Source organism: Phaseolus vulgaris, chromosome 1 (assembly GCF_051622355.1).
Source record: "Phaseolus vulgaris cultivar YP4 chromosome 1, ASM5162235v1, whole genome shotgun sequence".
Classification (NCBI taxonomy): domain Eukaryota; kingdom Viridiplantae; phylum Streptophyta; class Magnoliopsida; order Fabales; family Fabaceae; genus Phaseolus; species Phaseolus vulgaris.
Window position 1 is genome coordinate 22,363,611 of NC_143498.1, and position 13,657 is coordinate 22,377,267.

Genomic DNA, 13,657 nt, shown 5'->3' on the forward strand with positions numbered 1-13,657 from the left:
TCAATCTCTCAACTCTTTTGCAATCTCAGAACTCTTTGAAAAACTCTTAGATGAAAAACTTTGTTTCAAGATTCTTAATATATCAAAAACAGTTTTTCAGAATATATCTAAGAATATAGTTTGTTATCAAATCTTAACAAACTCTTAATTGCATTTAAAATAGATTGGTCAAAGCATTTAATGACTGGAGCGTATTCAGTTTAGCATTTAAAGCTCAGTCAAAGAAAACAGTTTTTCTGTTATGGTTTCAAAACAAACAATCGATTGTTTCCTCGAATCAATCGGTTGTTTTGTTACTTAACAAAATTCACCATTCAAAAATAGTTTTCAAACTTTCACAAAACACCTAAGTGTAAACAATCGGTTGTTTCGACAAAACAATCGGTTGTTTCAACTTAGTTTTAAAAACATTTTGCTTTGTTAAAATTGAGATGCTAATTGCTTTGAGATTTAATCTAAGTGTTGATTACAACATTGAACTACCCCAGAACAAGGCTAAAACCAGCACAAGATCAACAAGCAAAGCAGAGGCTTCATCATCCTTCAAAGGATTTGGATTCTTCAAAACATTGAACACCACTTGGTTGAACAGAAACAACCGATTGTTTTATACTTAGGTGTTTTTAGAAAAGATTGAAAACTGTTTTTCAAATGGTTGAGCTGTTAAAACCAAAACAACCGATTGATTCGAGGAAACAACCGATTGTTTGTTTCGGTACCATAACAGAAAAATGGTTTTTGTTTTTGACTGAGCTTTAAATGTTTTAACTAATTACGCTCTTGTCTTTAATGCTTTGATCAATCTTTTAAATGCAATAAATAAGTTTGTTAAGATTTGATAACAAACAAAATCTTTGAATATATTCAAAAAAACATATTTGAGAAATAACAATTAACACAAGTTTTTGAGTTTTTCAAAGAGTTGAGATTGCTTAGAGATTGAGATTGATCAAAGTGTGTGAGATAGGATTTCTGCTTGTATTGATTTCAGATTTGCTTTTGTAGCAAGTGTAATCCTTGTATTTGTTGAACAAGAATCTTTGTGTGTTTGCTGAGAAGTGTTGTGTGTTCTTGAGGGGATAAAGATTAACATTCTTAGTGTTGGTGTGTTGGCCAAGAGAAGTGTGTGTCTCGAGGGGATCAATGTCACTTTCTTGGTTGTGTTGTAAGTGATCTAGGTTTGATTGCTTAATGGTGTTCCTCAGTGGTTTCTTATTAAGTTTGCTTTGGCTTTTTAAATATTTTAGAGATTCATGATCATTGTGTATCACAAACTCTTCGAGAAATAGATAGTGTTGCTAGTTTTGCAAAGCCCTAACAAGAGCATAAAGCTCTTTGTCATAAGTAGAGTAGTTGAGGTGTCTTCCTTTTAATTTCTCACTAAAATAAGCTATAGGGTGGTCCTTTTGAAGGAGGACAACCCTAATGCCTATATTAGAGGCATCACACTTTATCTCACAAATCTTCTATAGAAACTAGCTAACCCATGAAAACTTTTTACTTCACTAATATTTGTGGGTGTGGGCTAATTCCTAATTACGGCTACCTTTTGTTCATCTACAAGTACTCATTTAGAGCTTACTACAAACCCTAAGAATTCAACATGGTCTATGGAAAAGACACATTTTTCAGGATTAACATACAACAAATATTTTCTAAGGGTTTCTAGTACTTTCCTTACTTGCACTTTATGGTCTTTTATGTTCAAGTTGTATATGAGGATATCATCAAAGTAGACTACTACAAACTTGCCCATAAAAAGGTCTTAATACATGATTCATAAGTCGTATAAAGGTACTCAAAGCATTGTTTAAGCCAAAGGGCATGACTAACCACTCATACAATCCAAACTTGGTCTTGAAAGCGGTTTTCCATTCATCTTCAGGTTTAGTTCTAATTTGATTATACCTGCTTTTAAGATCAATTTTTGTAAATACTTTAAACCCATGCAACTCATCTAACAAGTCATCTAATCTAGGGATGAGATGTTTGTACTTAATGGTGATTTTGTTTATGGCGTGACAATCTGTACACATTCTCTAATTCACATCCTTTTTAGAGATAAGAATGACAGGTATAGCACAAGGACTCATGTTGTCTTGGACCTAACCCTTTTCTAATAAACCCTCGACTTGTTTTGGAATCTCCTTGGTCTCATTTGAATTGGTTCTATATGCAAGTCTATTTGGTAAAGAAGCTACAAGAATAAAATCAATTTGATGTTCAATAAAATCACATCACATAACACCTCATCTTGATATTTTCCAATGGAGAAGGTTATGTGATACAACCCAAGTAGCTATGAAGATGACCAAGGAAGCAAAAGACAAAGCACATGATGAAGAATCATCTCAACAAACAATTCATAACCCTACCAAGGATCACATGGACCTCACCAAAGGAGCTGAGCATAAACCATCACACCAACTATATTTCCTTTTGGTCTTCTTATAAGATACAAATATGTTGTAAATAATTTTGACTCTCTTTAGGGGTCCAAATAGCAAAGATGGGCTAGAATAAGGTGCCTTTAGCATAATAGAGGGTGTAGTTAACATTTTAGCTTGTTCCTAGTCCTTTAGGAAGGAATTTTGACCTATTTTCTAGAAGGACAAGCCTAGGGTGTGAGTTTGACTTAGTCAAACTCTAAGGCTGCCCATTTTTTCCCTTTTCCCATCCTACCCCTCTTGCTTGTTTTCCAAGGCTCCTTCATCTATAAATAAGAGGCCTACCCATTGTATTTTACAAGTTGAATTTGAATGAAGTAAAGAAACTCTGCACAAATTGTGTGAGCTCTTAGTGAGGCTTATGTTCTCTTAGGTTTGAGGTCTTATCTTAAGTGATTTGGGAAGTTCTCAAGTGGCGGCCAACACACTCATCTTGGAGCACATCACCCTCCAAGTGGCGTGACATTTCTCACCCACCATCATAAGCTTTCTCATTCCATTTCTCCATTTCATTTATGTTTTTGTCTCTTTGTTTCTCTTCTTTGTTGCTCTTGGGTTTCACTCATAATCATGAGTATGATGCATCATTTGGGAGGCCATGACCACCATTGATGTTACCTTGTGCCATTTTTTTCAATTCCGCAATTGCATCTCATTCTCAACATATCTTGTTTTTCATTTTTGCCTATGTGAAATGCACCTTCATACTTACTTAACCACTTGGTTAATTTCGTGTCTAATGGAAATCTTCCTTAGGTCCTCACCATTAATTGTTAAAAATCTCAATCTTAAGTAAAAGTGTCACCATAAATGAAAACATCTAAAAATCAACTCACATCACTATGAGGACTTGTTTATTAACAATCAATTCTCCCTCTTCACTAAGCCATTGTAATTTGTAGGGCATTGTATGAGAGATGGTGGGTAATCAAAGTTTCTCCACCACTCTTATACTTGCCACATTTGTATAACTACCCCCATCAACAATCAAGGAACATAAATTGTCATTGATAAGGCAATGGGTGTGAAAAATATTTTCCTTTTGACTTTCATCAAAAGGTTTTCGAAGTTGCCCTAGCATGCGCCTTGCCACTAACAAATCACCTTCACATGGTAAGTCGTATTATTCCTCACTTGGGTATTTTGAAGAGGTATGAGAGCTAGACCTAGAGGATTGAGAACTATGATCACTCAGTATAACCCCTCTTTTACCATTATATTTCTTTTTATAGGACAATTGATAGCTATGTGCCCAAAACCTAGACATTTAAAACACTTTCTACTTGAGATTTTGGTGAGTGATTTAGAAGTAGAAGGTTTATCTTTAGAAACTATGATCACTCAGTATAACCCCTCTTTTACCATCATATTTCTTTTTATAGGACAATTGATAGCTATGTGCCCAAAACCTAGACATTTAAAACACTTTCTACTTGAGATTTTGGTGAGTGATTTAGAAGTAGAAGGTTTATCTTTAGAAACTCTATTTTGTGAGGTGGTTCCCTTTGAAAAATTGGAAGGAAAAGTTTTAGTTTGAATTTTTGATTTTTTCCTTCCAAGAAGATTTATAGAAGCCATCATTATGGGTATTTTTTAAAGAAGTTTTCTTTAAAACTTGTGATTCCACCTTGATGGCTAGGTGAACCAACTTTTCAAATGAAGTATACTCATATAATTCTACAATGTCTTGTATTTCTTGCCTTAAACCACTTACAAACCTAGTAATCTTTGACTATTCATTTTTAAGCATGTTAATTTTAGTCAAAGTGGTTTCTAAATCTTTAAAATACTCGTCCACACTATTAGATCCTTGATGAAGCCATTGAAGCTTTAACAAAACTTCCTTCCTGTAATGAGGAGGAACAAACCGCGCGGGCATACATAACTTTAAATCGTTCTAAGATACTACGACTGACTTCTAGTTTACCCAATATCCATTACAAGTTGATGCCACCATTGCATGGCATAATCCTCAAACAATAGGGAAGCTAACTTAACTCTTTGTCCTATATACATTAAAAATTAGATCTACTTTAGCTTCCCATCCTAGGTACAAATTTGGCTCACTATCCCCATTAAAACTAGGTAATTTAACACTAGGAATGGACGTCTTTGGTTCGTGATGATGATGGCGCTAGCTTCATAGTTCTGCACTCTCCATTCTTCTTCTTCCTCATCTTGACTTCCATAGTGCATGTTGTACCTTGTAGCTCTTCTAGGCTCCCACCTCTTTTCCTAGTTTTGCCTTTCTTGTGTGTCTTCAAGCCTTTGCATCCTTTCCATCAATTGCCCTATGTCCTCTTCTTTTGAACCAAGCCCCTCTTGATCTCTTTAAGCTCCTCCGTAAGGTGTAGTCTTTGAGGAGAAGGTGGTTTGGAAGATTCTCCCGATGACAAATTAGCCATAATTGTGCATAAACAAAATCAAACAATTAGTTTCAAAACACAATTAAGTCACTCTCTCACGTGTATCACTTGGCTTGTTTGAGAAAAGGATGAAAAAGAGTTAAGTTCACTCAAAAGAAAGGTTCCAAATTTCCAAGAGTTCACACTTGCAAGAAAACTTCAAGTGAAATAGGTCAAAACTTTTAACACTCACTAAAAAAAGAAGACTCCACAAAACTTAATAAAATTTTGAAGACAATAAAGTAAAGGTTAAAGAAAGAAATCTAAACCAAGTTTAATCAATATGAAGACAAAACTTTAAACAAGACAAAAAAAAACACGTTTGAAGAGTCACAAAAACTTACTAAGACTTTGATCTGAGTTGATTTTAGATTGCTTCATTTTAGATGTGACACTTTACTTAGATTGAGAATTTTTTAGCAATTATGAGGTGAGAACCTAAAGAAGATCCCCACTGGACACGAACTTAACCAAGTGGTTAAGTAAGTGTGAATGTTCACTTCTAAAGGGCAAAGGAAAAATACAAGAATATGGTGATTGATGATGAAGGGTGAAATGTAAAAGAGCATGGGAGGAAAAACAAGAACATAATGAAAACCAAATTGACTAAGGATGAAAACAAGAACATAAGAACACAAAGATTAATGGAATAATGTAAAGAATGGAAGAGATGAAGGAAATGAAAAGCTTATGTGATAGAAGTAGGGATGGCAAAGTGGGGCGGGCCATGCGGGTCGGTCCGCTGGTAAAAAACGTGGGGCGGACTGACCTTTTCAACCCGCTAACCCGCATTAGCTCGCCCCGCATTAGCCCGCAACCCGCGCGGGCCAACAGCGGGGCGGGGCGGGCTGACTCGCTAACCCGCAAGAAAAAAAAAATTGACACTTAGCAGTGGCAAGACAACGCAATTAAGTTTTCACAAAATTTCAAAGAAAGAAACACTACACAATCGCGTCGATAATGTTTATGTTTAATGTTTTTGAATTAATGTTTATGTTTATGTTTAATGTTTTGGAATTAGGTATTTTTAATGTTTTGGAAGTGGAAGAATAGTGATATTTGATATTTATCTTAAATGTTTAATGTTTTGATGTTTGACTATGTTTGAAAAGGAAGAAAAAGAATTTAGGTTTGATAGTAACAAATATATAGATTTAATTTGACAATTTTTTAAGAACAAAATATAAAAAAAAATATATTTTATTTTATTTTATTTTAAAAAAAAAGAATGCGGGCTGGCACGCAAACCCGCGGGCCAGCTCTTATGCGGGGCAGATTGAGAATTCTAGCCCGCAATAATTTTGCAGGGCGGGCCAACCCGACCCGCATTTTTGCGGGCCAAGCGCGGGGCGGGCTGGCCCGCTTTGCCACGCCTAAATAGAAAAGAGGTGAATCACGCCACTTGGAGTGTGGTTTTCCTCCAAGATAAGTATTTATGGTCGCCACTAGAGAGCTCTCAAACACTCAAGATGAGACCTAAATGCTAAGAGGACATAAGCCTCACTAACACCTCACACAATTTGTGCAGAGTAACTTTTCTCTTCAAATTCAACATCTAAAATACAATGGGTAGGCCTCCAATTTATAGGTGAAGGAGCCTTGGAAAACAAGTAAGAGGGGTAGGATGAGAAAAGGGAAAAAATGGACAACCTTAAATAACCTTACGCGAGGAATCGACTTGATTTGGCTAAAATAGGAACATGAATCTTGAATAAAACATTGCATTTATAAATAATAATAATAAAAAAGATTCACAAGATTATTCCAATTCCAACATCTATGTGCAATCTCTACTTCAGTGATTATCTTTCCCTCTCAATCTAAGTATTTAATATTATTATTATTATTATTTTTATTTTTATTTATTGTTAGGATTGTGATACGCCAAGATGTGCGATACATTGAGTGAGTATATCGACTCTCAATCTTGTGACACTAAAGAAAGATTAAATATTTTAGTATAAAATAAAATAATAAAAAATTTAAATTACGTTAAAAATAAGTGTAAAGATAGCATAAAGAAAATGATTACAAATTAACCAAGTTATTAAAATACATATTTACTACTTAAAGAGACAATATAATATCTTTCCTAGAAGGAAATAATATTGATAATCAAACCAATTATTTGACAATATATATCATTGTAATTCCTCTTCAAAGAAGAGAGTATGCTGCCTAGTTGCTTTTACTTTAGACGTGTATCCCTGGTTTCTGAGTTCCCTCTTAGCGCTCGTTACTTTCAACTTACTTCACTCGAGTCTCGCGGTTTGAGAGAGAGAGAGAGAGAGAGAATTTCAGGCGTAACGCACACTCCTCTTTTTCACCTTAACTACCCAAGTTGAAACTCGGAACCTCCAACTTCGCCGCCGTGTAATGACGGTATTCTCCGCCAAGCAGGTGTTCCCACTGGACTACGAGGCCGAAGTGTCGCAGCGTCTCCTCCATGCCTCGCACTCTGGCGATCTCCCCCTCGCCTTTCACTACATCGCCGATCCCTCCGTCGACGTCAACTTCGCCGGCGCCGTCACGTTGAAGACCTCCGTCACCAACCTCCTCCTCCTCCCGGAATCCCCCAGCCAAGTCCGCCTCGACTTCCAGGAATTCGTCTCGGACGTCACGCCGCTCTTCCTCGCTGTCCACGCTGCCAAGACCGACCTCGTCAGGAAGTTACTGGTAATGAACATTACGCTCATTCCGCGCGCTCTGAGATCCTGTTTTCTCATCTGTCTTTCTGTTTCAACTGTTTTATCGATTTTCTTTTTCTGCTCTTGTCTGATTCCGAGTGCTTCTATTATTATTCTGTTCTTCGATTTTTTAAAGCTTTAGACACTCCTAATTTTTGAAGAAAAAACGTGCAGATTCGTTAATTTTGAACTGTTGTCATTTTCTTCAATGTTTCGAATAATCGCTCGTTGTCCTAAATGTTTAGGACAAAAAGATTCAGTCTCGTTGGTTTTGAACTGTTTAATTTGAGTACAGAAGCTGCGAACGGCTGTTTTCATTCAACCGTTAATTTTAACTTAGAGATTGATTACTGAGAGTGACGTTGTTATTGGGGATGTCTTATTGTTTCAACTTACACAAAATTGATTTTCGAGTTCAAAAATAAAAAACCAAACATCTTTCCCTATGTTATTCTAATTACTAACTACTTTTTTCGAAAAATAGGTAACTGGTCCTGACGCTGTTCATCTTTTGGTTTTTTAAAACGATAATGAATTTCATCTCGGGGGAGAAGAAAAAGTAGTATTAATAAAGTGACGTTGATTTTGAATTTTGAAACCCTTTCGCCCTTATGTTGACGAAATTTCGTGGTTGGTCCCCACTTCACTTTTCTCCGTCGTTGTCGCTGTATACACATCTATTTCTATCATTTTCCCCTTTTCATTCTTTCTAAATCTAGAGAGAGACAGGGAAATACCTGAGTTTCAAAACGATTAAGAGTTTTGGGGTTTCTGAAACGACAATGCAAATATGAATATAGCGATCCAAAGGAGGCTTTCGAAACATTTTAAGCTTGAGATGAAGTAACACGTTTCAATTTCATCCGGAGAAAAATATCTCACTCGGTCAATCATTTTTCCGTGGTTAAGAAAAATTTACTGTTACAAAATATTGACGATCCCCTACTTTTTTTATAAAATATTTTCCATCTAATTATGACGATATAACTTTTTTTTTTATAAAATATTTTCCATCTAATTATGACGACATAGCAAATTGAGAGTGTTAGACGAGGACATATTTATTTTCAAATTTTTTTGGGTAGAAAACTTGTCTTGCACCCTTGTGTGAAATTGCAATTTACGTATGATACTTCCCTCCTTCTTGAAGCCCACAAATAGAAAATATTTTTTGTTGCCTTCCCTTTTTTTTCATTTGATTGATTTTGTTCACATTTATCTTCTTTTCCACTCTGAGTTGACAAGCTGTGTCGCATTATCTTTTGTTCTTCGTTTATGTTTCTGTGTAGATTTAATCTTTTGAGCTAATAATTCAAAATAGGATTAGTCAGTTACTACAAAAAGTGTATAGAAGACACTTGTAATGAACTTACAAAATTTAACGGCAGACGAGGATTGTATTAAGACAAGTGCAGTAGCAATACAATCAATATTCTGACTTGACGGAACAAAGAAGTCTAACAAAGGGAAAGAGAAGTTCTTAGAAAGAGAAGAGGGACAAGGAGTGGAAGATGCTGTCTACATTAACGATTTCCTTTTGATATGATTACTCTTCCTTAGCAAAATAGGCTGCATTCTTTACCTCATTTTCCTTATCATTCGGATCTAATGACATTTTTCCATCTTACCGAGTCACTAATTCTGAATTGCATGACATTACCTTCCCCATCAAGAGTGACCTTGTCCCCAAGGTCAAATGCAGGATAGACCTCCTAAAAAAAGATTCCTAAGTATGTTGATCAGAACCAGTCCATTGTATAAGGACTTGAACTTCCAAAGAGTCACAAAGTTCCACCTTACTTTCATCCAAGATGGAAAGAGGAGTGATCATTGAATGGTTGTTAGAATCCAACATGGAAAGGGAACATACTGAGGCAAAGAGAACCAATACACCTCTTTAAGAGTGAAACATGGAACATAGGATGAATGCATGCATCATTAGGTAACAAAAGCTTATAAGCAACAATGCCAATGTGCTGAACAATGCGAAAAGGACCAAAATAACACATCCCAAGTTCCCATTCTTCTTAAGATGAACAAAGTGCTGATAATATTGTTGTAACTTAACAAAAACCTAATCATTGACGCAATCCACTTTTGTGCAATTGCAATATGTAAGGTGCTTCATGTGTGCTTGGCCTGAGAAAGGTGGATGCTTAGTTAAGCTAGGATGGAATCATGACGAAGAAGATGTTCTGCTACATCCAAAGGAGTGTCGGTAGGTCATGAATATGAAATAATAGAGGGTGGATCATGAACATACACAATTTTGAAGGGAGTCATGTGTAAGAACTGAACCCAAAGCTTTGGAGAGTCTTGAACAAAACATTGAAGATACATCTCAAGACATCTATCAAGCACCTCAGATTCACCATCACTTTAGGGGTGATAAGTTGAATACATCTGCAAAGAAGTGCCCTGAGAACAAGTGCTGCCAAAAAGAGCTAGTAAAAACACGATCACGGTCACTTTAGGAATACCTTGCAACTTGACCATCGTATGCACAAAAGCTTCAAAACTATCATACTTCTATAATTAGCCTTCAATGGAGTAAAATGAGCAAACTTAGAAAGGCGCTCAACAACCGCCATAATATCAGAGAAGCGATGTGCAAGGGGAAGAACGATAAGGAAGTCCATTGCAACATCTTCTCAAATGGCAGTAGGAATAAGCAAAGAACTAAGCAGTTGAAACGTTTTAGCATGCTGACAAATGGAACAACTCTGAACAAAAGATTTAATATATCTTTCACTTGGGAAATAATGACATCTACAAATGAAGACCGAGGCATTGAGAAGGCCAGATAACAAGAGCGAGAAAGGGAATTCGCTACATGATTAGTCGTACCTAAATGATATTCAATGGTGCAACGATAATCTATTAGTTTTGGAAACTATGCTTGTTGGTTTGGGGTTTGCACAACTTGGTCAGTAAGGTGCTTAAGGCTTTGCTGATTTGATTGAATGATAAATGAGTGACCCAACAAGTAATGGCAAAACTTAGCCACAACCTCTACGATAGCATAAAGCTCACGAGCTTATGTAGATTGAGCTTGCATGTGTAGATAATTTTTGAGAGAAAAAAGCAATCGCATGACCAAATTGGCTGAGGATCGCTCTAATCCCCAACCCCAAACTGTATATTTCTATAATAAAAGGTTTCGTAAAATCTGGGAGGCAAGGACTGAAGCTTGAGTAATGGCTACTTTTAAGGCAACGAAAGCTTCAAAAGTTCAATGAAACACATCTTTTTGCAAAAGTTGCGTTAAGGGAGCAACCGTGGATGCATAATGACGAACAAACTATTCACAGTAGCCCGTAAGACCTAGAAACCCACATAATTGAGTGTGGAATACAGGAGAAACACAAGAAGGGAAGGTTGAATTGTGTTTCAAAATATATTTAAAACTTTTGCATAAAGTATTGTCTGATACAAGGTAGTCAGATGATGGTTTATATGATAGACGATCTGTTAGTGAGTTTTTGAAATTCTTTTTCGCAGATGCTCTCCTTTAATTAACACATAAAAAATAACATGCAATGTAACAAATTAGAGGAGGAAAGATTACTCAATATTTTTATACTAGTTTGTGTGATACCGCGGACTATGTCTAGTTCTTGACCAAGTAGTCAAGTTCCACTAGGCAGACTACTACCGTGAAGTACAAATGAGTATTCTTTCAGATCATAGCCACTCTTGGCTAACCCCATACAAGTATTATTTCAGAACGTAGCCACTCCTGGTTAACTCGTAAAGTATTCTTTGACACTTAGCCACTCCTAGCTAAAAATCCCGAGTATATTTCAACAACAAGCTACTCTTGCTTTAACACGAGTATTCTTGGCTTAAAACAAAAGAAAAATGTCTTTATGATCAATAGACTACAAGTTTCTCTCATTAGAGAGGGGTTGCGGCTTTCGACGTTTACAAGATTAAGCATTTTCTACTAGTTTGCTAAAGGTTGAATACAAACTGTATTCTTACAAATCTTTTTGGGTGCATAAAATTCCATTTTGGATCTAGTGACATCTTTCCATCTTACTGAGTCATTAATTCTAAATTGCACATGACAATACTGTTGGAGTTGTGTTTGAAATTCCTGATATTATTTTCCTACCCATTGAATAGAAGTGTTGAAAGAAATATTTGTAGAGTTGTCGAGGATTATATTATCAAAGAAATAATTCATTTTTATAATTTTTTGAAATTTAAACAATTATATAATCAAACATACACGAAAAGGTTGATTTGTTTTTCTTCAATGACAGAGTGTGGGAGCTGATGTAAATCAGAAACTCTTCAGAGGCTTTGCAACTACTGCAGCGGTGAGGGAAGGTCACTGTAAAATTCTTGAGATGATACTTAAAGCAGGGGCATCGCAACCAGCATGTGAAGAAGCTCTTATAGAGGCAAGTTTCCATGGCCACGCAGGGTGTGTAGAATTGCTTATGAGCTCTGATTTGATCCGCCCTCAGGTTGCTATACATGCTCTTGTGACCGCAAGCTGCAGGGGTTTTGTAGACGTGGTTGAGACGCTCATAAAGGTGCGCGCTATACTCTGCTGCAACATAGTTTTAGAGAATATAGATATAGCTTAGTCCTATATAGCATTTGCAATAATTTGATCAGGTACTATACAAAGCATTGAGATAGGACATGTGGAGCTACATTTGTAGCCCCAGCCATGAGGTTCTCTTAAACTGAAAGGTCCTTGACTTTTATCAAGGACATTAGTTGTCAAGTATGATTGCTGGTAAACTCTTAAGCATGGTACTCCCAAGTCATTCCATATCTGTATCGAGTATGTATCAGTATCCTAGACTCACCGGGTACTTGGGATACATAACAAAAATATTTTACAAAAGGAATCTAATACTTAATTGAGTACATATGCATGAGTACTTCTTTGGAAACGGGTTGGACACCCAAATCTATAAATAAAAGTTTGAAAGTGGTAGAGAAAAACTTGACCAATTTGTGAAAATTAGAATACATGTTCATTTATTCTTTCTATTCAGAGAGTAGCCTTAATCTTAAAAAGTTCAAGATTTAGTTCTTATACGCACAAATAATTGTCCTCCCATTAAGTGATGAAGAGAGTACAAAATATTTGGGATGTTATAAAAGATGAATGAGATTGAGTTGAATTGAAGTTATTATTTTTTATCTTAACTAACAAAAAGAAATGGAGATTGAAATTGTTAAAAGTGTGAGATCATATTCATGTTTAAGTCGTAGAGCCTCACATTATAGTTATGTTTAGGTCTTATAATACTTTTTGTTAAAAAATATATATAATACTTTTTGTTAAAAAATATGTATAATACTTTTTGTTAATATATATATATATATTCTACTTTTTTTTTATCATGAGATATTCTTTTATTATGTTAAAGAATGTAATTTAAATTTAAATTATGTTTCTTTATGCTTTTATCATTTAGAACACTTAATCATATTTATATTGTGCTCTCCATGTGTCCAACTTGTTTTCTTATGATAATGAAAAAAGTATTATAATAATTATTAAATAAAGTATTATTAAAATTTATATTAATAAAAAATGTGTACATAAAAATATTATAACAATAAATTTTTTATTTTTATTTTTAATAATATTATTGCGAGTAATCTTTTTATCATGAGTAGTTAATTGAGTTTAAAAGAAAAAATTAATTAAAGTTAGAGGTGAATTTTGTGTAGACAGAGAAAGTGGTTACAAAAGAGAGTATAGAAGTATATATGTAAATATATATTTATATGTTTATAAAAATATTATGTTTACCTGTACACTAATTTTTTTGAAAATATGAAACCTGTATCCGGTAGTCCATGGAACTAGTACATAATTTGGATGTTATTTGCTACAATCTGATAATGTTTCTCTCTCCTGCTCTCTCTACATTAAGAAAATTTTCATGTCATGTTTGTTAGTTTTTCTTAAAACTTCGTTAAACATTTTTCACTTGTCTTTTCCTTTGGAAAGACGAAACTTCTAGTATGAATTTTCTTCCTGGAGTTCATCTTACTTGATTCCCACTGAATATTCCGGATCAAGTGTCATCTTAGCACTTAGCTGCTAGTCTCAAGGGAGTCTTATTAGACTTATGTTTATACT

The 13,657-nt window shown here is 35.1% G+C and overlaps 1 protein-coding gene across 2 annotated transcripts in view; it reads left to right on the forward strand.

The window, feature by feature from the left end:
• LOC137813718 (ankyrin) overlaps positions 1-13,657 on the forward strand; it is a 35,597-nt gene that overhangs the window by 19,586 nt on the left and 2,354 nt on the right. The window contains exons 1-2 of one of the 2 annotated variants that reach the window (XM_068616124.1): positions 7,001-7,528; positions 11,808-12,083. In XM_068616124.1, the coding sequence (XP_068472225.1) occupies positions 7,229-7,528; positions 11,808-12,083 (576 nt within the window). In that variant the 5' untranslated portion in view covers positions 7,001-7,228. Of the gene's footprint in view, positions 1-7,000; positions 7,529-11,807; positions 12,084-13,657 lie in introns of those variants that run through there. The other variant, XM_090301012.1, reaches the window with a different exon arrangement.